Raw genomic sequence first — 24,884 nt, 5'->3', positions numbered from 1 at the left:
AAGTTTATAATCCATTGGGTTTTTTGTTTGTTTGTTTGTTCTAACTATTCAAGGAGTAGACTTTAATAGATTTGGGACAATACTTTAGAATTAAACACAGTTCTCTGTTTATCTGTTATTTTGTCACTTTCAGTTGTTCGATTATTCATTCAATCCATATTTTGAATGAGTTGTTTTTTCTAATACTGTTAATTAATTTTGTTATAAAACTTGCTATAATTGAATACACAATTTGTAGATATTTAGTTAGATGACTTGGAAAAGCAAAACCACTTTATATCGTCTTTATATCTAAATATATATATTTAGAAACTGGCTTATATTCTCAAACCTAAGGCTTCCTTCTGATTAAAATTGGAATAAAAGCAAAACAGAGATCTAAATATTTTAAACGTTCATATAGCCACAGAATTGTTCTGAGAGTTAAAGTGTCTCTCGCCATGTACAGTATCTATTACAAAAAAAATAATAAAATCCAGTAGGTGGAGCCCTGGGAAATTTTTCTCATCTATTCATCATAGAAATTGGACCATTTATGTCCTCAGTCTCTCTGAAAATCTAATTTTAAGGTTTTCTGATATCAACACACGCTGCCCTAGACTTTAAAGTTGTTGAGTCTCTCATTGGTCTGTCTTTTACCCTGGAAATCAAAACATTAAGCTTTTTTTTCTCCTTCATGTGGGAACATCTTTTTGTCTTGTGAAGAGAAACAAATACTCAACGATAAATACTTTATGAGAAACATAAAGATTTTTGCATTTTAAAAACATGTGCAGCATAAATTGAGTTTTGTATGTGCCTCTTTTTTTGCCTCAGAGACATATTTTCTTTTTTAAATGAACACGTAGTGACAAATGTTTTTAGTTCCTTAAATCTAAATATTTCCAAAGTTGTTATTAAAAAAGGGCTTTAGTAATTTTGAATGTCAAATATAAAAATTAGGAAAACTTAAATAAAATCTCTTGTAAAGGAGTCTCAACACACAAAAATGAGCACATCCCCAAATGGAAGGCTGGTGGTATTACGTGGATGAGGAGGTGGTGCTTGTGTATTACAGTTTTGTCTGCGGGGTGTCTCTTGGGGAGGTCATGGAGAGTTCAGATACTTTTTTTCTCCCTCCCCCTTGTCTTCTTTGTTGAAAGGAGACGCAAAAAATTCAGGCTGCATTACTCTGGCACAAAAAGAGATGTCAGAGTCAATCTTGTCAGAGGCGGTATTTTGGATCAGTGTGGGTCAGAGAAGATCCTGGTAAAGCAGTAAAAACTGACACGTCGCTCTGTGGTGCAGGTGTTGTGAAAACACAATTGAGCAAAGATGGGAAATCCCACAATAATGGCTGTAAACAATAAGCGCTTGTTCCATGAAATTACCAACTTTGTGGGACTCATTTGTAGTGTTAACTGAGCATCATAAAACAAAAGGATAAGGTCACACAGCTGATCACTTGGAGTAGGTTTTTAATTCGCCTTTATGAGGATATGTAAATGTGAAAACTGCAATGAAGCATTGAAGCTGCTGTAGTGAGGAGATTCTAAACTGTGATCAAGCAACTACAAATAGCAAATACTTAAAAATGTTGAAATATATCCATTAAGAATCAGATTTTCTGAGTGAAACTGCTCTATTCTGATTAAACCTTTTTTTACTTAGAACGCAAGGACAAGTAAAAAAGGTATTCTGATAGAAGTTGGCTTAGAAGTGCATTTCATAGTGACAGCTTTCTTATCAAAGTGCTGGCATTTAATACAAATCAGTTACACTGCAATAAAATAGTCTGACTTTAAAAAAAACTGTGAATAAAAAGATGTTTTTTTTTGTTGCAGTCTGTGCATAAATGTCCATCAACATCGTCAATGAAAAATAAACAAAACAATAAAAAAGAATAAAAATTCTCCTGAGCCCTTTGAAAATATTGCTTTGAACTTTAGATTTTAACAAATTCCTAATCTGACCCCACAAGGTATTGTACATAATTGTGCAAAGCAAAGAAAAAATATTCACCAAGGCCTATAATGTACTTAAATAATTTCAATAAATTGTAACAAAAACTTAATTCAGTCCTGTTTGCTTTTTAGATCAGTTCATCTCGCATGTACGTATGTACTTATTTACAGTAGTTTGCAAAATTCACTCCCCTTAAACTTTTCCACATTTCTTTAATATTATAACCGTAACACAACTTCATTATGTTTAAGGAGATTATATGTGATAGACCAAGACAAAAACGTGCACAAATGTGAAGGAAATGACACATAGTTTTAAAATTTTCTTCCAAATAAATACCTGAATATTTTGACATTCTTTTGTGTTCAGCTCCTTTTCTCCCATAACTGTAAACACAATCTAGTGTAATTAATTTCCTTCAGAAGTCAACTAATTTGTAAATAAAGTCCCCCTGAGTGAGATTTAATCTACGTATTTGTTCAGCCATTGTGGAAAAAAAGTAGAATGTGCACAGTGTATCAAAATAACACAGTAAACAAATGGAAAAGGGTGTGTAGGTCATATAAGACCAAAATTGAACTTTTTTTTTCTCACATGCAGAATGTGTACACATTTTATTATCCCCACAATGAAATGATGGTTGTGGCAGACTCATGCTGTGGGCATGTTTTTCTAAAGCAGGGACAGAGAAGCTGTTCAGAACTGATTGGGAAGATGAATAGAGATAAATAAGAGGCAATCCTGGAAGACCTATGAGAGGCTTTCAAGCCTAGTTTCTGCAGGACAGCCACTCTAACCATTCAGCCAGAGCTACAATGGGGACTAAAGCATAGAATGCAAACAAGGCTCAGTTAAAGTCCAGACCTAAATCTAGTTGATATCTGATGGAAAGAATCAAAAATAAATGTTCACAAATGCTCTCCAATCCATGTGACTGAGCTCATCAATTCTTCTCTTTTGCAAAAAAGAATTGACTAAGATTAGACTTTCTAGATGGTCAAAGTTGGTAGAAACATAGACCCTAAAAGAGTTGCAGCCATAAAACATTTTTCTAATAAGCATTTTTCTACAAACACATCCCATACTTTTAAGATTGTTGTCTAAAAAATATTTGAAAACCATGTCTTATTTCCTTTCTGTTCACAATTATGCGGTTCTTTATGTCTGTCAGATTAAATCCCAAGAAAATATATTGAAATTTGTAGTCATACCAAGACAAATGTGGACGTTCAAAGGGTATGAATACTTTTGCATGGCAATGTATCAACATCATCAGTGGTTAAAGTCTGTGCTCTCCAAATGATCGGGTATGGGCAGTCCACTGAGGACTGTCAAACATCTATTCCAAACATTGAACACCGGGCAGACTGGATGAACAAAGTCAATGTCAAATGTGTACAAGTGCTGCGAGGCCACAGCATCGTAGAAGGAGAGCGACCCCGAATCGTAATCCAACAATATCCCAAGGCGCCGCAGGTGGGGCGAAGGCTCGATGGGGATTTCCTTGCTGTTGTGGCGCACCACCCACGAGTTGTTGCAGCGGGAGAGTACCCAGGAGGCCGAGTTCTTGCCAACCCACTCGTGTCTTGGTGCAGACTTGTAAGCAATCCCCACAGCAAACCTGAGTGTGTGAAAAGTGATACATTGAACTTAATGACTGATTTAAAGTACTACTGTATAGTAAAAAAGAAACCCCAATGAACGCTATAATTTGTGCATCATATAAGTATATTCCTTCTGTCTTAAGACGTACTTCACACTGGACCAATCAGCAAGACTCATTCCAAGCTCAGTGATCCAAATCAGTGTAAAATGCTCTTACCATGTGCTTCCTCCAATCAGAGCTTCCCAGTAATGGCGGCCGCTGTCTATGTAGACATTCCCAGTAACCCCGTAGCTGCTGTGACTGGAGAAGCGCTCCTGACTGTGGCTCTTTTTAGATGATGTCTCATCTCTCTCCACCGTAAGGTTATCATGAGATACCCTTAGCTTCCGATGAGCAGACTTTGGGTCCAATTTGAATGGCTGGCCTTAAAAGAAATCAGAAACCTTGGTAAACCGTTGTTTTATTCACATATAATTTGTTTTACTCATTATTAAAACACTTAGTATCAGTAAATATTTGCAGCTGATGATGGCCTACTGTTGGTTTTGAGTTTCCCCGGGGCGCTACTGCGGCTTCCAGCCTGGTTTATGGCCTTCACTATGAAAATGTAGTTGGTGCCACATTGGAGTCCATGCACGGTGTATTGATTTTGCTTAATGTTTGGGACAATCATCCAACTATCAACAGAGTTACACAGACCTGCAGTCCAGACATACAGAAAGTCACTGATGAGGAACAAGCAGTTAATCACAGGTTTAGTTAGCAGAAATCACAGCGGTAATTCAGTCTGTGGGTGTTTTTTTTTTTTGACTCGTCAAGCATAATCTCATTAGCACTCATGTGAGTGTGCTGGAGCATTGGGGCAGACAAGAAAACATTGTTCGATTGAGCATGCTGCGACCACATTAGGGTGATCAATTCCAGAGGTCTGCTGCTCAGTTCCACCCTGGCACAATATCAAGACTACTGTAGCATCGGTCCAGCCTGTCGCCATAAATGTCACATTAAATTTTTCTTATTTCCTTTTGTTTTTTTTTATTACTGAAATTAAATTAAAGAAATCTAAAATTCCCAGGAGATAGGGTTGAAGACAAAAGTTTACATTCACTCATCAAAATAAATTGTGGACTTTTATCAGTCCAGTTATGCTGGGTTTCTTCTAGCTGAGGGATCAACACACAACTTTAATCGTCAACACAATAATAAGGTACAAACTTTGAATTTACAGTAGATTTTAACCCACAAAGGGCCAAATTTGCTCATGCAAAGTGAGTTGTATGCAATGCTCTAATTGTAAATGACCTATTATTGTTGTACCAATCCTCTAGACCACTCAGGTTTTCATGTATTTACTTACTTACAAATAGCATATAATCAAGGAGGAACTTCCTAAAGGACAATATCAAATGCTTGTGGTCCTGTGGGTTATTGATGATGTATGTTGTATGTTGATTATTTCTTTCTAGAGAAAGAATCATTTCAATACATCATTTAAAGAAGACCATATTAATCTGACCAGAACTATTAGGTAATCTGACCAATGACTGACCAGAAGAGCACCTCTTTGCTTAAAACACACTATTTTATTTGGGTGTAATAATAAAGTCCTGGGCTCAATGTTTTTTTGTTTTTGTTTGTTTTGTTTTTTTAAAGGAATTACTTTGCATCACACAGTAGAGCTCCAATCAATTGTACATCATACACTTACTGACAACATTAGACTGGCTGGTGAAGATGGCATACTGAAGCTCATATGAAATAACAGAAAACTCATCGTCTGATGTCCAGTGAACCGTGATGGTGTCGTACGAAGCTGTACACAGTTCCTCACGAATTGACGGTGGATTTGGTGCTGCAGACAAAAACCAAAAAGCCTTTTTTTCTCTTTTAATCCAAAGAGACTAATGGATGCGGAGTGGATTTCATTCCGAACACAACATCATCAAAAAAGACAAACCAAACAAATGTATCGTAGAAAGCAGTGGAGGATAACCAGCACCATCCATTTGTGTTTTCTTTCAGTCTGACAAGTGTAATTAATCTACACTGGAGTTCCTCCAGCTATTACAACCAGAGCCCCCATGCAGTGTTACATTTTCGCTTCACAACAGGGGCTCAGCATAAACAATCAAACCTCTTTCATTCTGCACAAAATAAGGCCACTGCTGCCAAATATAGTGAGCTTTTTATTCTTCTGCCACTTAACATTACAAGTGCTGAAATTAAAACCACCTTATTCATTACAATGCATATTCCACGATTTAGGCCTGAAGAGTGGATTATTTTCAGTTCAGGATATCAAGACGTTAATAGCTAGTATAATAATTTACACACAGTCATCAAGCATAGCAATTAAAAATTGACTTTCATAAGTATAACTTCACTCACCTGTGAGGTAATCCAAACTTTCTAGCATTTTCTTTTCTCTCGTGAAGTCCAGAGCAAAAGTATCAAATGCATCGTTCAGGTTAATTTCTGGTAACAGTATCTGAGAGGATGCTGTTGCCATAGAGACTCTTTTATTAAAAAAAAAAAGAAGTCATTAATGTGTCATCAAAGTGGTGAAAATGCATCCATTAGCTGTATCTAAAATATTTACAGTGCTTTGTAAAAATACAATCAAATACATTTAAATTTTCTGTGGTGATCTGACAAAACATGAAAAAGGTATGAATTCTTTTGCAAGGTATTATATATTGTTGCTGTTTGGTATCTCTTACCTCTCGCAGATACTTTTAGCTGTCTGAAGGAAGCGGGCGTGGTCGCTCTCCTTAAGGGTTTGGTCAGCCTGAGTGATGAGGGAGGACGATCTCTCGACGCACTGTTTACAGCCCGCTATCTGTTGAGAGAGCTTCCTCAGCCTCATGGCCTAGGCAGAAAATATGACACGAACATAGATGATTATTGCTGAATTACCAATAAATCCAGTGTGATGTTTAGCTATGTCAGTCACAAAATCCGGGTGGGAAAACATCTGATTTCCTGAATACTTAGAATTTTTTTTTTTTTTGTCAAACTGAGCTGTACTTGCAATGGAGGGCATATTTGCAAAGCTTTCCTAACAGCGCTGTCAGAAGCACAACATCCTCCTAACTGGCTTAACAGCCAAGAGCAAATTCACAACCTGTCATGAGGCACAAGGTGAGAAAGGAAAGAGTCCTCGAGAGAAGAGCTTCCCCGAAAGGAGGGCTGATCTTATGCTGACACTGAACAAGGCACAACTAGATATAACTTCTCTAAGGGAAAGGTGATGATTCCCATCTATCATGGAAAGGAATGTAAACAATATTTTAAATAATTGCAGAAGCTCTGACAGAAATATGAATTCTGTTTGAATTGCCATAACCCCACAATGTTGTGTAGAACCTGTAGTCTTTTTGGCACTTTCGATAACTATTTGGGAAAAAGCGGTCTCAGCTCACATCAACTCGTGTTGATGAGAGCTGAGTCTCTACTTGCACTTAATCAGCATGAATCATTACCCATCTCTCTTTTGTTCTGAATAAAACGCTGACACACAGTGAGCACGTTTCCGATGTTGACAGCAAAACTCGAACTGCATGTTTTATAAAAAGTGTAAAACAGTGCAAAAATGCTGACAGGTTCTTTCAAGTTTGAGACTGGTATAAATATTTCATTTAATGAAACTGATATGGTTTTTAACCCAAACTTATGCTACCCATGCATCATCTCAATCTCATCCTCCTTATCTCCAGCTTCTCTGCAGAAACTATGTATTTATTTTCAGTAAGATCTTAACCAAATTTTCATTCAGGCATCTTGAGAAGTAGCATTAAATATACTACGTTTACTGTGTAAAGTTGAGAGGAAACAGCTTTCTTAGATTTCTTTAACATTTCAAAAAAGGTTCACGTCTCACTTCAGTAGCAACGCTACAGTTTTTCCAATAACACAATGCTCGCGGTCTCAGGAGGCAAGGTTATCAATGTAAACAAGGTGATGCACATGTACAAAGAACAAGAGTACCTTTCCCTCCTTTATCTTTGTTGCTATTATTTGTCTTCGATGCTGTATGATATTAATCAGCAGGTCACACTCCTCCTGTAGCTTGTTTTCTTGCCGCGAGGCATTTACCTGGACAGAAGAGAAGTTTGAGATAAGCAACAGAAAAAAAAAAACAAATAAATAAGTGGTGCTCATGCTAGCATTTGTTTTGACAAAATGTTGTGCTGCAAGCTTCTTCATGAGAAAATCGGAAATCTTTACAGGAACCCTTATGAGGATCACGTTCAATAGCATACAAGACAAATGACGCTGAAAATCAAATGCGATGATACTTCTTCCCTCTCACAGGAGGCAAGATCATAATAAATTGATTTTGTGAGGGATTTCTCTTCTTGTCCCCTGTGTTCCTCATCAATAACTGGCTCAATTTTTATATCTCTCTGTTTGGTGACAGAGAAATAATAATGTTAGGTAAATCAGCAATAAACTGAAAAATTACAATTTACAAAAGTTTATGAACTAAGAATGGAAAAATAATAAATATAAAATAATAAATTATTATGACAAAATAAAAGTAATAATAATAATAATAATAATAATAATAATAATAATAATAATAATAACTTGTTCATTTATTTTGTCATAATAATTTATTATTATTATTATTATTATTAATATTATTATTATAAAATTTTTGCTGATCTTTTAAGCATTAAATTCAGGTTTTTGATTATTTATTCTCCATTACTTTGAAAATAGCAAAATTACATAAAACATTTAAGAAACTATTATTACAAAAATTGTAACATAATAAGTGATTTTTGATGACATGATCTACTGCTTTTAGATTTGGTAATTCATCATGGAGTAAGAGTTTCCAGATGAATGGATAAATAAATCTCACCTCCACATTCTGGCAGGTTTGGATAAGTTTCCCCATCAAACTTTCTAATTCACTGGTCCTTTTGATTAAGCTGCTGAGGTTGGAGTCCAATGCTTGCTGCAAAACATAATTGAACAAAAATCAGCATTTCATTATACACTTTTATATCATCAAGCCATAAAGCAGCTGGACAAATACTGAAGAGCAGGTACAGCATTTATTAACGTCAATATACAGCATGTCAGAGCCCAGACGTAGAGAACAGTGGATGTAACTGGATCTGACTGTCCACTTTTAGGCTCTGATTAGTGCGAACCCCCACAAAGTCCTCCCTGTGGTGAGCCAAAGATCCCATCACCGAGCCTGCTGGGGCATGGAGCTTAGCAGAACATCTGCCAGTGATTAAAACAACTAAACCCTGGCTGTGTTAATCACTGACTGAGATCAAAGGCTTAAATTTCAAACTTAGACTCTTGACTGTAATAGTGTGGCATGATGATGGTGTGGTCTGATGGGAAAAATGTCATCTTATATGCTGAGTATTATTCCTCTAACATTAAAACACAGATTTCAAGATGAATTTTGCCCAACAGTTCATACTTTTTCCAAGAATCTTTAATTTGAATCTATTTTAAATGTAATAATGGAAAATAGTTATTAACCTGCAACATTTTTGCACCCCATATTGAACTGGTAAAATTATTCCTATGTGATAAAAGCTAGTAAACGAGACTTTTTAAGAGAATTTCTCTCAGTACGACATGGGTCAGAGGTTTTGAGCAACCTTCCACAAGCTTCTCACATGGACTTGAAGTGATTTTTTCCCCATTCTCTCTGACAGAGCTGATGTATCTTGCACATATATACAGTATATTTTTTTTTGATCTATGGGGCTGAGAGCAGAGTTTTGTGATGGCTACCTTAAAATCATGACTTTGTAATCTTTACATCACTTTGTCTCATAACTGACTGCTACTTAGGGTTGCTATCCACTTATAAAGCTCACTGTACTCTACATGATGCTGCCACTCCCTACTTCACAGTTCAGATGATGCGCTCAGGCTTGAAAGCATCCATCGTTTTTTCCTCCAAATTTCCCTTTCATCAGGCCTCCGGACAAGTCTCCAAAATCAATGTCATTGTAACTAAGTGCAGTGGCAGTTTACTTTTTATGTTGCTTTTGGAGAAAAGCAGCCAAAAGTAGCCTTTCAGCTCATTTTGAACAGGACCAGTTTCACTGCGCATTTTGAAACTCTCTTAACATGACTCCATCTGTCGTGATCTGTGTTTTCTGTGTGTTAATTTCGAGTTTTTCGGTGTCTCTGTGTCTCCGTGTTGTCCTGTCTCCCTTTGATTACTCCCAGGTGTTTCTCATTCCCTAATTACCTCCTGTGTATTTAGTCTCACCTGTGTCTCTGTGTTTTGTCGGGTCCTCGTCGCTTGTCGCGTCGTGTTTGTCGAGTCTGCCTGTGTTACCAGTTATGAGCATCTGCCCTGCGCTCCTTTGTGCTGCCTGGTCTTTGGACTTTGATTTTTCATTAAAAACTATCTAATTCATCGCGACCTGGGTCTGTTGCCTCTGCCTCCCCACCACACCACCGCATCTCATGACACCATCAGGCACTGAATTAGTTTTCAATGATGAAACAGAGAATTGTGCTCTCTTCTTGATATCTTGGCTGACATCTTTTAAAAGAACAGTTCTCTCTCTCTCTTTTTCTGTCTTTTAAAAATATAGACATTTTTGATCACCCCAACAGACCCAAAAACAGGAAGGGTTTAGTTAAAGGTAGCATCAGACAGTGAAAAAAGGTTATAAATCTTTTTTATACAGCATGTGTAAATATTGCAACCTGTTTTGTTCCATCTTCATTTAGTAACAATGCTGGATTGTTAACATGCCAACTTAGCTTTAAGATTACATATTTCTCTGAATTGTGTATCTATTGACATGCATCATTGGCGGTCATGTGTAAAGTTACAATGCCATATGGCCTAATAATGGAGCCACCAGCAAGACCAAGTACTAAGTTAGGGAGGTCATTTTACCTGGTAAGCCTCCCTGGGACATCAAGGGACATTCACCGGGGCCCGGCATAGTCCCCACAGCAACAGCTGGGTTAGCATATCTTGGGAGCCATGGGAGACTCAAAGGGATCCCATTTGATGGAAACCCATCCAACAGGAGCTCATCACTCATATTAAGCTTACAGTCTAGTCCTGAACAATTCTTCATCCAAAATCGTTCAGTACTTTCCTGTGGTTTTTAAATCGCTACACCACCACTGATGCAATGCTTTGTGTTTTGTGCTCTTCGGTAGCTTTAAGAAGTAATAATAACAGAAACATACTTTTGTAGAGTTTCCTTTTATAAGCATTCAATAAAAGATCAACACCACTCTTGGTGAAGAGTGGTGTTGCACTACCGCATAACAGCAAAACTGTTCTGGTTTCAAATCCCAGCAGGAGGTTTTCTGTGTGAAGTTTTCCACATTCTTCTCCTGCTCACATGAGTTTTGTCTCCAGTTTTCTACCAAATCTCAAAGAAAAACATGCATGTTAGGTTAAGGTGTGCACATACTGTATAAGAACCAAGTTTATATTTGTTATATTTGTTCACACAATGTAACAAGAACGGGATACTTTATACAGCTCAAGAAACTGAGGTGCAGACCTCTTGGGAAATATTCAGCAAAAGCAAAAGGAAAAAATAATCTGTTTTTCTCTTTTCTGAGTATACTGACTTCAAAGTTCTGAAATTAAACAATGCTAGTCTGACACCACAGACAAAAAACAGCAAGGATGAGGTGCTAAGAGTTACCTGCAAAGACTCCCAAACCAGGAAAACAATACCACCTATCTTTCCTTGCATGCCCAGGGGAGAGAGGACATACATCGGCTCTTGAGTAATGTTAACAGATTTTAAATGAGAGATTCTAACCTGCATCTTATGTGTGAGTGTGAGAATAAATGGTTGTTTTCTCTGTGAGGTATATAACCGCTTCTCTACTGCAGGCAACCAACAAATGAAGGTTTTCCAAAATTTAAAAAAAAAATTTCAAAGGACTACAACATATGATATAGAAAAATGAGCTGCAAGTCCTTTAACAGAGGCATTAGATTTTAATTTCACACAATTAATTCATGAAATACAAAGTTAACCTTTCATTTTTATCAAAATATGTCATCACTCTGTTTGTTCAACACATTCCCCTCTTCTCCACGCACCCACTAAGTCCTGTTTTTTAAATTATTGATAATGTAGAAAATATACCATATTTTTTCTACATTGATGTAAAAAAAACTGTTTTAACGGACCGCTCTTGAAGTCTATCTCCATATAATGATTCCCCATGTTAACAGCTGCCTCAGAGTCCCAGTTAGCAGCTACGACAGCAGAACTAATTTGTCATGGTTAAGAGTACATTTAATGAAAAATGACTGAAAATCCCCAGGTTCACACTGTAGTTTAAATCTATCCTAGGCAATGAATCTAAGGATTAAATAGAGAACCAGGGCTTTGGGATGCCACACTGAATATAAATAACACACAGGAGAAGGAGCAGTGCTGTTCATTCCTGGTATCCAGCTCAGTGCTACAGAATACTACTTAATCATTCCGAACTATTCACAACAAAGGATTTTGGAACAATACAGTTCTACAGCAACCTTTAAATCACTGTGATATCTGAAAACTGTAAAAGAAACATCAGCTAAACAGACCATTGCAAATATTTGCTACAATTTTCTCTGATTTTGAAACTAACGAAAACTTTAAAACATAATTTTAGCTTGTGTCAATGTGACAACCAGTAAAAAAAAACAATTTTCTTACTTAAAAATCAACAAGTAATCAGTGCTCATTTCTACTAGCTGATTTGGCATAAACAATATGTTGCACATTCAGAAATCTAAAAACAAGGACTCAGAACTATCATATTTTTATGTTTGTAATGTTCTTGTTTTTATTCTTTGCATCACCACACAGCTAGCTTTAAAGTTGCAATTAAGTAGCTAAACAAATTCTAATGCGGTCCAACTGGCAATTTAAATAAATTAAACTTCTACAGCCTAATTTATTTAAAAATATGAATATTTAACTCATCTACGTTTTCTACACATAGCTAAAACAACAAAGCAGTTCTCCAACATAAAATCTGCATGACGGAGATGGAAAAACCATAATAATGTTATGCGTCGACTACTTTTTGTTGAAAACACCAAACAGTCAATGATCAGAGAAAGCTGGTAAAATAAAGCTCCGAAGGTTCAAAGCCTGAAGCAAACGGTTTGGAGACCACTTTCATGTTAGGTGTTTCACATTGTGATTTCATAAGGTATGTGCGTCACCGTATACCAAAATAGCAGAGGCTTTATATTACTGCTCTTACAAATATGATTTATTTATACTGAAAAGAGTGTGATGAAAGCCATTTCAGAGTCTGTGTTGCTAGTACAGGCGAGGTGAATTCATAGCTTCAAAAAGTAGAGCGTGGAGCATAGCGCACTGATCAAAGTAGCCTAAAATACAGGCACATATGTGTGCTTTTAGGAAGTGTTTGATTATCTCAAGTGAGACGCAAATAAAGTCATAAAGAGGAAATGGGAAAATATAAGACAGCAGGCAGCATCAGTCATAAAGTGAGTTCATTTTTGGAAACATTTTCATCTGCTGCTTCTCTGAATGTGCCTAAAATATAACTCCTTTGACAACATCAATCTTCCTTGCTTGTTTGAATAACTTTCTCCGAACGGAGAACTCTTTCCTAAAATCTTTTAAACTCGATGAGAGTAAAGAGTAGCAGCTTCCTTTTCTACTGGAATGCTTCTGGTTCCACACCTTTGCTTTGGCCAGACGCTCTTCCTTCCTTTTAGAGTCCAAGCGGGTCACTGTCAGGATCAGGAGTTATATCCTGTGTCAACATTAGGAATTTAATAAATTGGCTCCATATTCTTCCTGTGAGTATTACAGGTGCTGTTAGAAATGCATGTAGGACAAAGCAGATGGAGACAATGGTTGGATAGAAGACTATAGACCCAAGAAGAGATAAAGTATGTAACAGATCCAAAACTTCCAAGTTCTGATCAAACAAAGCACTAGAGACAAAACAAGAAACGTGATGCATAAGCTGCACAACACGTCCCGAGGGGGGAGGGAGGGGTTAAAAAGCCAAAATCTCAATTTTTGTATTCATTTGATACAGGGTTTTAGTTATTTTGCATCTTAGAGTTCTTCTTTATACTGATGCTTAACATTTTTCTGCAGTAGTAGTAGTAGATCAATCTATTGATCTACATCTTTTTTTGCTTTATTTGTTTTGTTTTTTAAAATTTACTGGTATGTTAATTTATTTAGTCATTCATTTTCAAATTATTTTAAATTAGACAGCCTTAGCTGTCATTAGCATTTTCTTTGAAGTAGCAAAACTTAATTAAGACCAGATTTTTATATCTTTATGAAATATCAGAAGGTTTGTGTGAAAGGACTAAAAATAGAAATCCTTTTTGAATCTAAAGTTTCTATTAAACTTCTAAAGTTTAGAACTACATTGTATTGTTTTCAATATTTGTATATGTGGACTAATTAATGGGTATAATGATGATTTCATGTATTTATATAGTTTGGTTTTTTACAGGTTTTTCTAAATAAAAATACACACTGAAAATTATTTATCCCATTTTCAATCATCAATTGAAAAACAATTATTGCAATCAAAACTTTCTTATAACTGCTGACCTGCATTTTGCAACTTTCCACCAATATTTTGACATCCTTGACATTGGAAGACCTCCTTGCCATCACCCTCATTTTAACTTCCTTCCACATATTCTCATCCAAAACATTAATAATGCTTTTATAGAGTAGAAAAATGTTGGCAAAAAATTTAAATATCGCTAAATCTGCAGGGGGGCAGTGGATTAAAGGAATTTGGTCTAAACTATAACAGTGCAATGGAAAGTGTGAAACCACGAGTGCATTGGCAATTCTTAACAAATATTGCAAAAATGCTGAGAACTGATCTCTACTGGGTTACATTTTGCATATGTGGTTTTCTCCAAGTACTCCGGCTTCCTACCACAGTCCACAAGCATCCATGATATTTTATTAAAATTGAAGCTACGAGAAAATAGACAGTTGTTGATTCTGTGTCTGACTTTGTCACAAACTAGCCCAGAAACCTTTCGAGGGTGTACCCAACTTCTCAAACATTTACTGATGGAATACAATCCAGGCCCTAATTAGAGCAGGACAGAGACAGAAAATGGATGGGATGCCGCAAAGAATATGTAAAGGTCACAGACGAAGCTCCAAATTTCAAGTTCTGCTCGGATGTCTATGGGATACGCCTCATTATTTGTGATAAAAACACATGAATGAACCACAACCTTTAGAAACAATACAAACCTTAACATCCCAATACTAGACACCATGCTTCACAAGTTCTTTTTGTATTTCTTACTGAGTCAAATTTATTTAGGGTTACAGATTTATCAAACTAGTAGCATAAATGCTGAAGCTCACTAGTAGTTTTATCATGGTTGACTTCATTTTATACTGTTTCTCCTTGATTTTTTAAAAATGCTTTTAATTCTAATCTATTTTAACTCAGTGATTTACATATTTAGGTTTCTACTTTGTTTTTTGCAGGCCTGGTAGTCTACTGCGTAACGAGATTACTGTTCTGCATTTCACAGTATTTCAATTATTTCAGTCTTTCATTGCCATATCAGTGCATCAAATTATTTTACATTTAAAAATTGCTACATTGATATTTTTGATAAAAGAATTACTGTATATATCAACAATTGTACTATCATTGTTCTTCTCCTTGTTGTTCTTACTATTAGCATATTAACAAAATTATTACACAGTTCATGTATTTTTTATTTCTATTTTTGCAGTTTTACTATGTCAAAAATATTAAATCTTTAAATTAAAGATGTTTATTCCAATTTTTTTTTTGTCTGAAGGATTATGTTGTTCCCTTATCACACCTCTGAACGCCGTAGTGGAAAAATCTAAAACCTGAAGAAAATGTATTTTGTACATTTATAAGTAACCACTATATATTGTGCTTTAAATTGTAGTTGTCTATATATATATATATATATATATATATTTTATTTCCTTCACAATGAGGTGATACTTTTTAGGGGACTTGACAAGTCACGGAATGACTTAAATATCTGTTTAATAGCTTTGATATGCTGTACACAAATATACCAATTGTCCCGTTTTTTTAAATGATACCTACATTTTGTATTTATTTGTATTTAGTGCCAATCTCTAATCAGAAAAAGCATCTGATGTTCCGCATTATGAACTTGTAAAGCAGTAAATCCATCAGTTATTTGATTTGTTTAATTTAACCAGTGGAATTGAGAATAATTTTGTGGATCTTCTATTCTGCATCCATGAGAGCATTAAAAATACTAGCATTTAATTCCCCGCCTAACATTGTCTCAGATTCTCTGAAATCATGAGGACAAAACTCCAGAGAGCTGGCCCCCAGTGGACTGCAAGTTGTTTATTTTGGGGTTTCTAAAGATACTTTTGTAACTTACCACAGTCCAAGGTTTTAGGAATATTTTTACATTAAAGCTAAGGGGGAGTATCACTATTGTTCAACCCTGTAATACATTTGACTGGAAACATAACCAGGATGTTCCCAAACTCTAGCACTTGTAATGCCGAAATAAACTCCAGCCACCACGTGACCATGAATCGGACAAAGCAGCTACAGACAACGGATGGATAGTCAGACAGAGGTACCGCAATGCAAAAAAGGACACAGACAATTCATCCGAAATCCCACATTCTGGTTGAACATAGACACTCCACAGGCGCCAGGACACAAAGGCAACAAACCACAACACTCTGCAATGCCAGATACTACAGTTCCCAAAAGAGCTTCCATTCACTTCTGGGTTTGAGATATTTTCGGTGTAGATTGAAGGTGAACTTGTCTCATTAGAAATGGTTAATTATCAAGGGTTGTATTTTATACATCAGTACTACACTTACTGTCATTGGTAGTCATTTTTATATTAGTTGATGTATTGAAAAATGTATATTTGTTATTATAATAATACTGGCAGTTCAGGACTGCACTTAATGTAGCAGTACTTTGAATAATTAATTTAATTAATCTTAGTCTTTTCCCCTATACCTTAAATAATTTCTGAAAGTAAATTTTGAACTGTCTAAGTTTTTTTTGTTTTGTTTATTGACTGTCCATTTCTGTGGGTTCCTAAATTGTCCCTTACAAGAAAATATTCTTTTCAATAGAGAAGCTTTTATCCATTATATCCTTCCAGAGGTCTGTCTTTATTAGTGGTTTGCTTTTCAGCTAAAGATATAGTGACCCCTTCTTTGAAGAATAAAATCAGACTCCAATCCCTGAAGAACTATTCTTGGGACAAGTCCTATATCAAGATATCTCATACAGATTTAAAATAATGTCATCCAAAAATATGTGGAGCGTTACACATAGCTAAAAAACCTGACCGTGACTGGCGCCCCATTCCCATCAGCCCTGTTGCTTTGTGCCCAAATGTTTGAATTTATTTTGAGGCATGATAAGAAAAAGTTTTCCAGCTGAATTCCCTCCATATTTTAGAGCTGGCTGTGGTCTGCTGTGTCCTGCATGTGGAATGCCAATGATTTCTGAGCAAGGGTAGAAGTGGAAACAAAGGTAGATTGTGACCTAAGAAAAACATTTACATAACCTTTACATTAAATATATAAAATAAAGTGTTTTAAACATACAGCTGTGAAAGAAATAAGAAAATCAAAATCAGCATTAGGTGGAATAATCCTGATTTGTAATCACGCCTTTCATGTGTCTCAGAATGCTCTCCACCAGTCTTCCTCAATACGTTCGGGTTCAGATAATCACTAATCAGTTCCTCATTAGGCAGAATAATGTGTGTTTGCATTGAAATTCAAGAGAAGCTGACATACATGCAGAGATGATGTTTTAAGGAAGAAATGGTTTCCAGAACTTTACATTTAGTTTCCTGGAGTAGTAGACGTCATATTGTGTAAATATTTTTACGCGTCCATCACATTGTTTTTTCAATGTAATAATCGACGCCGTTATTATACAATGCACAAGGATATTTACTGCTCTATCTTTTAAAATATGTTAATTCAGACTGGTGTTCCTGTAAATAAAAGTTCAATATTTGAAAGTATAATTTTACTATTTGGAAAATGAGAACAAAATTTGAGTGAAAGTCATTTCTACAATGCTCTAAAGAATTTAATTCAACATGGTTTATTTATGAGGCCCCAATTCACAGCAAATGTCATTTCAAAGTACTTTACAAGATAAACAGTTTGAATTCACATACAGTTATAGAGAAGGATGCAATGATTTCTGTTTACTGCAATTATTGCACAACCACATAAATTAAAAATGGAATTTACTGTGAATAAGTGTAGCACTGTCCTACTATCACCATAACATCTTTTAAAGTCTTAACATTATCCCCTATTGTTTGCATGGTTTTAGATTAGCATCTTCCCATGGTTTAAACGGAGTCAATTTAATTTCACTTCAAAGTTTCAGTCTTTTGCCTGTTTACATATAAGCTTTGGGATTGACTGGAAAACTCGTATTCCTTTAATGCAGCAGTCACTCTCTTTGATCATTCATAGTGAAATATGGACGCAAAAATGTGGCAATTATGGATTTGATCTCTGCACATAATGATCCAAATACTCAGCAGCACACGTGCCTGTGCAATGCCACACAATTTTCTTTATGTGGGAGATTCAGAGACATTTTGAAACACTTTGATCAAGAGAAAAACTCTATCAGAGCTATTCACAAGCTCAGCTGAGTGCCACCTGGGTCCTGGACTGCATGCCATACGAAAAGCCTATTTTCCACAGCGGTAGGAATTGCTATTTCCTCTTTCACTTCCGACCTCAAACAGCGGAAGTAGCTGCATGTAATGTGAAGTCCATAGGACGTAGAGATAAATAAAAAGAATAACATCAAAAATTACACCCAGCAAGTAAATACTTAACTCTGCAGGAAGATTAAATGGAAAGCCTTTATCTTCCTCTTTATCCGAAACGTCATTAATCATTGAGACGATGTTATTAAGCCACATTAGTGCTCACATTAGTTACTAGATGCAATAATGAAAACACAACAGGCTCATAAAACTGAGCACTATACCTCATACATTAGCAGCTGCCAAGGTCACATTAGCATGTCTCATTAGTCAATGCCTTAGACCCGTGTTAGCTGTTTCAGGGAATATATCACTTTATCTACACAGATACTTTTCATCCCTCAGGAAGATTACGTTCAGATTCAAGGAAGATCAATAAAACAAATCTGTCCCGATTGTTTGATTAAAGAAATGATGCTGATCACCTGGTCCGTCTCCTGGTATGATTGATCATTCCCCGCACAGAGAAGGCGGCCAGGAGACTTCTGCATGATGACAGCATGATCAGACAAAGGAGAGAAGTTAACACCAATCCTCTGAGCTAAAAAACATCCCAAAAAACTGCTTGCATCCAAATTCCACTGTGACCGGCAAGCGTAAGAACTAGGACAAATGCGGTATGAATTGATTTTATGATAAATAAAAACATCTGTTTGTGACTCATGCATGAACATTGTGAGTGTTGGTGAAGAAAGTGGACCTTGTTTTCATGCAGCCATTCATTTCAAGAAGAAAGAGGGTTGTTATTTTTTTTTAGAAAAGAATAGTTTCCTTCATAAAAACTTTGACTGTAGATCACGTGATGATCTGAAAACTTCCCAAATTACGGAGCCAGGAATGGGTATAACAGCTGCTATTAATTAAGTTTATCATTCTGTTACTGAAAGGTAGCCAAGCTAGTTTATGGCATTTTCTCAATAATCGCATTTTATGCTGAGAAAACCAGATTTCTTTTTATTACTATGCTGTTGATATTTGGCAAAATGGGTTGACTTTGATTATCCTCTATGCAAACAAGTGAGTTGTAGTATTTAGCATTTTGCTGTGGATGATGCCCCTAATATTGCAGCGACAATGTTGGTATACCATCTCGAGGTTCATCCTGCATCTACTCTTCTGTGTCCATTCTTTTCAACACAAACCTATTATCAGCATGATTGTTTAAGACATTTTTAAATAATTTTTTTAAGTAATATGTTCATCCTGCATGAATGTTCCTTAAGCTGACATTTTAAAATTGAATAAGAAGCTAGCACAACCTTCCTGGTTTTGGTCAGACTCAATTTATATCCAGGCATGAGAAAATAATTTTTGCATGTCATAAAATACGTATTTTAAAGGTTAATTTTCTAAATTATAATGAAACTTATATTAATAAGGTTTTATTAAACTGAGATAATGCAATATTTACTATTTACTAATAATCTTGAGGTAAAGGGAAGAAGAATTAAAATGACAAAATAAACTTTTTAAGGTGTGTCATCTGCTGGCTTCCATGCTTAAACCGTTGATTACATTTTTGTAATCAACTTTAAATGTGATCATAAAATAAACCCATATAATTCCTGAAGCTAAAATAAATCACTAATAACACCGGAATTTCTGCGAGAACTGCTCATTTAAATTTACAATGAACTGAAAGCAGAGACACCTTTTTCATGCTCCAGCTAACATCATGTCTTATTAATGCCTGCCCTGCTGTTGAAAGTGAGCAGTTCCCCTTAGGGTAAAGATGTGAGTGCCTGGTCCAAGTGCTATTGCACTCTGAATTAAAAGCAGAGTAAAAGGTGGTTTTCTTGCATGACATATTACAGCACAGTTAGTTCTATAAAGCTTATAATGTCTGTAAAAATCGCCCACTGTGGACCCGACAGTGGGCGAAAGAGAACACTGGCTTCACAACTAATTAAAAAAGAAATCCAGAACTCATATCTCATTCAAGGCAAAATACATCTGTCTTTTGTTTAGTTAGTTTTTTAAGCAACAACACAGAATTTTAAGAAAGTCGATCACATCTAAGGGAAGACACTATTTTAGTCAACGTTAACTCAGATTAACTTGCTAAACATTATAAAGTACACTTGAAAGAGATTGAGATGTAATTACTCGTTACTTCTGCGTGCATTGCCAAGCTGCTGATCATTCAGAAATGTTTCGCAGGAAGGTAAAGTGCAAAGGACAGTGTTTTTTTTTTGTTTTTTGTTTTTAAGAAAACTGCTGATAAACTTTGATTTATGTGACAGTGCATACCACTAACATCATGCATTTGCTGCTTGATCCAAATTTTTATAATTTACTATCATATTGTGCAACTGGAATAATAAAGTATTTCAAGAAGTGAAGAGAGATCTGCAGGAAAAAATCTGGAATGCTTGCATTTTAAATTCTCAAGCATTCTAATGATAATTCTATTTCTTACCTTGAGTTTGTCATATCGGTCGCTAAGGGCCGCCACTTGGTGGTCTCGATGTCGGCCGACAAGTTTGCACAAAGCACAGATCAACTGTTCGTCTGTTACACAGTACATGTTGACTTTCTCGTCCTCGTGCTCCAGACACATGAGTCCCCGGAGATGGGAGTCCTGCAAGGGTTCAATCAGCCGGTGGCCTGTGAAGGGTTTCTTGTTTGGGTGGGTGGCCTTGAGGCATTCCTCGCAGTACGATACCTCACAGGTAACGCAGGTCTTCACTGCATCCTGAGGGGGTTCCTGCTCGCAGAACTGACACTGCACTCGGTCCATAGGAGATGTCATGGCTTTGCCTTCTGGGATCACTCGCTCACGACGAGTCTCACTAGGGGAGTTGGGTCCACTTAAAGAGGCTTTCTGGTAGCGGTCGATGATGTTCTGTAGGGTCACGTTGCGTTTGAGTCCCTCTAGGCCTCTCTGGTTGAGAGTAATGACATAGCGACAAGTTGGACACTGGAAGGCGCTAATAGACTGGATAGGCTCGCTGGGGGTGCAATGGGAGACCAAGATACGATGGGCACAGTTGAAACAAAGACTGTGAGCACAGGGCAGCAGCAGTGGGTCCTCAAAAAGCTCCAGACAGATTGGGCAGGTCAGCTCAGACTCTAGTGTTTCCATTTTCAGGCACAACAAAGAGGGATTGTCAGCAAAATCCAGGGAAGCCGATCAGCTATCTATGAATGACACAAAGGAAAAAAGCTCAATAATAGAAAGTTGGGGGAAAAAAAGAGTTAAAAATTAATTAAATAGATGTTGGAATGATTCAATCCAACTGTCCATATTTAGAAATGAGTAGAGAGGTATAGAGAGCAGATATGGTAAAAATTCTAAATCAGAAAGCTTAATCACAAGAGCTTCTAGATTTCACAAGCATTAACACTCTTATGTGGAAATTGGTAGTCAGGGTAGATGATTCGAATATGGGTTATTTTCAGAATCAGTAAGGTGTTTAAAAAATGTCAATGGAAGCACAGAGAGGTAAAAGCCAAATTAAAAAGAAAACTGTATTTTCTAAAACATGTAAAGACATGTCTGCAGTTCATTCAGGCTATAAGAGAATGTAGCAAATAGCAGGAAGTTTGAACGTATACAGTTTTTAACCGCAAACTACAATGGAAAATGATTGATATCGTAATGTTGGCAGTCTTTTGGAAAGTGTTACAGAAGGGCTGCTTATTTTCTCTTGAGAAAATAAGCAGCAGTTGATGTTTCAGTAGCAATGTTAGCCAAAGGCAATTTAAAACGTCTTTAAAATGTCTCCCTATGTTTTTATCTGTCATAAAGTATGAGTAAAATATTAGTTTATGGTGACTGAATCTCCCTCACAAACACCATACAGTTGTCTCTACTGTTAATATATTTAAATAATGACTGTTTCCAAAAAAAGTGGTAGAAAAAAAGTGAATGATCTGTGAATGATCAGAGCCATGACATCATAAGTCATCTGAAAAAGGACTTGAAATTTTGCTAAAATTAGTATCAGCAAGTATTCTGAATGGTGTCTCTCTAAACAAAGTACAAATAAAGCCTGAATTAAGCAAGACTTTTGCACACTATGTGTTAGTTAGGATAATCAGAATGTATTAATTCAGTCCCATCTTGAGTTTTATTAGGCTTTCCTTTGCAAGATCAACTCAAGATTATGTATTGTGTAAATATTTGTGGGACAGTTAGGATAAGCAGGTGCTCACTACTAATAAATAACCCTTTGCGTATTTGGTGCAGATCTGATTTGCTGAACTTGAAGAATGCAGCTGCAGCTCATTTTAATTTGGCTCAAGGGGAGCCTGCATGAGTTCCCCTCTGCACGGTCGTCCACTGGGGAACAGAGCAGCGAGGACTGACAGCTCAGCCAAGCAGAAGTCTATTGGCCTGCTTGCTGAAGGCTGGGGCTCCACACACTCAGACACTAAGCCTTTGTTCCCTGGTCACTCAGACACCCCCAGCTGCAAGAGGACACACTGGACTTCACAGCGTCTCCCTGTGCGAACTTTACCTCCACTCATTAAGTGTGAAGAGGGCAAAAGCTCATTATCAAGGACAGTCGGCCACAAGCAGCCCCTTGTAAATCGTGCAGGACGCCACAATTATCTCAGAGCAAGTTTGTGTTTTCTGTTGTTCTCGGATCTCCAGACTTTTGCTTATCTTACTGTGATTACAACAAAAGAAACAATTGTTGAGCATGTCTCGTATGACTGGGAAGCATCTGCTGGCCTTTGTTAGTTTGTTACTTTATTCTTTACACACAAACCTGCCAATGCAACTGCCAAGAAATTCTTTTGCTGGCTTAAACATGATCTCTCCCCCACCATTGTTGACAAAAAAAAAAACTTAAACAGAAAAGCTTTCATAACAAATTTTGTTAAGTGTACTTTATAACATTGTCTCAGGAGATATGCTATATATCTCAGACTTTCTAATTTAATTTCAGTTGAAATCCTTGTTGTTCTAATGTTACTTTTTAAATATTTTTGACCATTTTATTTATCAAAGGTAACATTTTTGAGTAATAAAACTACAAAGCAATAAAAAAGGTAAAACCGCAAAAGACACAAAAGCATCTCAGACTACATTAGGTTTTGCAGGTCTTGTCAAACAGGTTCGCCTATTGGAGCATGCATTCTGTGATAAAAACAAGACAAATAAAGAGCAGTTTTAAATAAGCACAGCATGAAGAGGTGACTATTCTGATGTCATCACCAGCCTGGACTTATAAAAAGCTTGTAAAATAAAACTGTGGTAAAGAGCCACTCCAAACAGCCCCAAGTATTTTCTGCATTCCTAAAAGCGCTCCCATTCATACAAAGTTTACTTTACCCACCGATGGATTTCGCCCCACTTTGCACTGCAGAGACATTTTTGCTTCAGGGAAACCTCTGACCTGAATCATGAAAATCTGTTTCTAGCAAATGCAATAAACATGGACTCCGGCGTGCAGCACGCATCCAGATGGCACAAGTTTTCCCGACCCCAGTAATCCTGCTGCAGAGCTGTCATTAGGCGAAAGATTGAGCAAGAGGTAGCAAGCACAACAGGAAAAGTTGCCCGACAATTCCAGGAAAGCCAGCTCCACCTACAGCAGGAGCTCCGGCCAGAGCTTGGGAGAAGAGGAGGAGAGCGGACAGCAGTGAGTGGGGAGAGAGGGAGTAAAATGTTGAAAACAAACGGAGGGGACGGGATTGTTGCGGAAACCTCGTCCTCACAGGCAGGTCAGTGTCCTCGCAGCCCTGCCCATTCAGAAATTCAAAGCATCGGGATCAGTTTCAGCTTTCTTTGTGCAACTGTTCCCACTGTTTCATACAGCACAATGCTGTGGACTCAAACTTTTCCTGGCACTTCCATCAGGGACTCAAGGGTAAAAGTTGACAACACAAGCTGAGATGAGAGTTGGCAGGGCTATACACCAGGGTCATGACTCTTTTTGCAGCCAGTGAAGAAGTGATGAGGACCAAATAATAAGTCCTGTTAGAGGCAGATCCTCTCCGGAGTAATTCAAACTCCAGCATTATCCTACAGCTTTCAAAATATCTGCGCAGTCTCAAAGGAGAATGTTCAATAAGACTAGAAAATGAAGCCAGACATGACTTAACATCATCGGCAACATCCACATCTGTCATAGCTGGCCCTGATGTGGCGAGTCACTGAGCAGCCATCTGCTTACCATGTGTGACTATTTCCGAACACACCCCTGCTGGGTTTCGTTTTGATCCTCCTGTCACTCAAAGGGGTCCCCCAGGAGGCTCGCCGCTCTCAGAGACAGACAAGAAGCTGTAAATATTAAAAAAGCTCTCGCTCCAAGTCCAGACAAACCTGTAGGTGCTAACTTCCAGGGAGAGAGAGACGTGAAGGGAATGTAACTGGGATTCCCTGGGTGCTTGCTGTGCAGCCCCCAGCGGGAAATAAATTCACTCGCCCTGGAGCAGAAAAGGGAACTTACCCATTTGTTCAGTAAAATGATGAAAGACAATGTTAACATAATAAGCTTTGCTCACATTCTAACTTTAAAGCACATACTAATCAGTTTTACATAAAAAATGGGAATTTGATTG

The 24,884-nt window shown here is 36.9% G+C and overlaps 1 protein-coding gene across 6 annotated transcripts in view; it reads right to left on the bottom strand.

The window, feature by feature from the left end:
* Window positions 1–1,440: 1,440 nt before the first annotated feature.
* The window catches only part of mid1 (midline 1), a 40,217-nt gene continuing 16,773 nt past the window's right edge, over window positions 1,441–24,884 (bottom strand). For 3 of the 6 annotated variants that reach the window (XM_032567251.1, XM_032567254.1, XM_032567252.1), the window contains exons 2-11: window positions 20,788–21,509; window positions 18,794–18,853; window positions 8,421–8,516; window positions 7,538–7,645; window positions 6,271–6,419; window positions 5,939–6,066; window positions 5,259–5,402; window positions 4,088–4,249; window positions 3,767–3,974; window positions 1,441–3,565 (exon numbers count right to left, since the gene is read on the bottom strand). In XM_032567251.1, coding sequence (XP_032423142.1) covers window positions 3,217–3,565; window positions 3,767–3,974; window positions 4,088–4,249; window positions 5,259–5,402; window positions 5,939–6,066; window positions 6,271–6,419; window positions 7,538–7,645; window positions 8,421–8,516; window positions 18,794–18,853; window positions 20,788–21,453 — 2,070 coding nt within the window. In that variant the 5' untranslated portion in view covers window positions 21,454–21,509 and the 3' untranslated portion in view covers window positions 1,441–3,216. Of the gene's footprint in view, window positions 3,566–3,766; window positions 3,975–4,087; window positions 4,272–4,436; window positions 4,445–4,761; window positions 4,809–5,245; window positions 5,403–5,938; window positions 6,067–6,270; window positions 6,420–7,537; window positions 7,646–8,420; window positions 8,517–18,793; window positions 18,854–20,787; window positions 21,510–23,656; window positions 23,894–24,884 lie in introns of those variants that run through there. The other 3 variants (XM_032567253.1, XM_032567256.1, XM_032567255.1) reach the window with 3 other exon arrangements.

The sequence above is a fragment of the Xiphophorus hellerii genome, chromosome 7, assembly GCF_003331165.1.
Source record: "Xiphophorus hellerii strain 12219 chromosome 7, Xiphophorus_hellerii-4.1, whole genome shotgun sequence".
In the NCBI taxonomy this organism is placed as follows: domain Eukaryota; kingdom Metazoa; phylum Chordata; class Actinopteri; order Cyprinodontiformes; family Poeciliidae; genus Xiphophorus; species Xiphophorus hellerii.
Note: the sequence above shows the minus strand (reverse complement) of the source record. Positions and strands in the feature narration are given on the sequence as shown.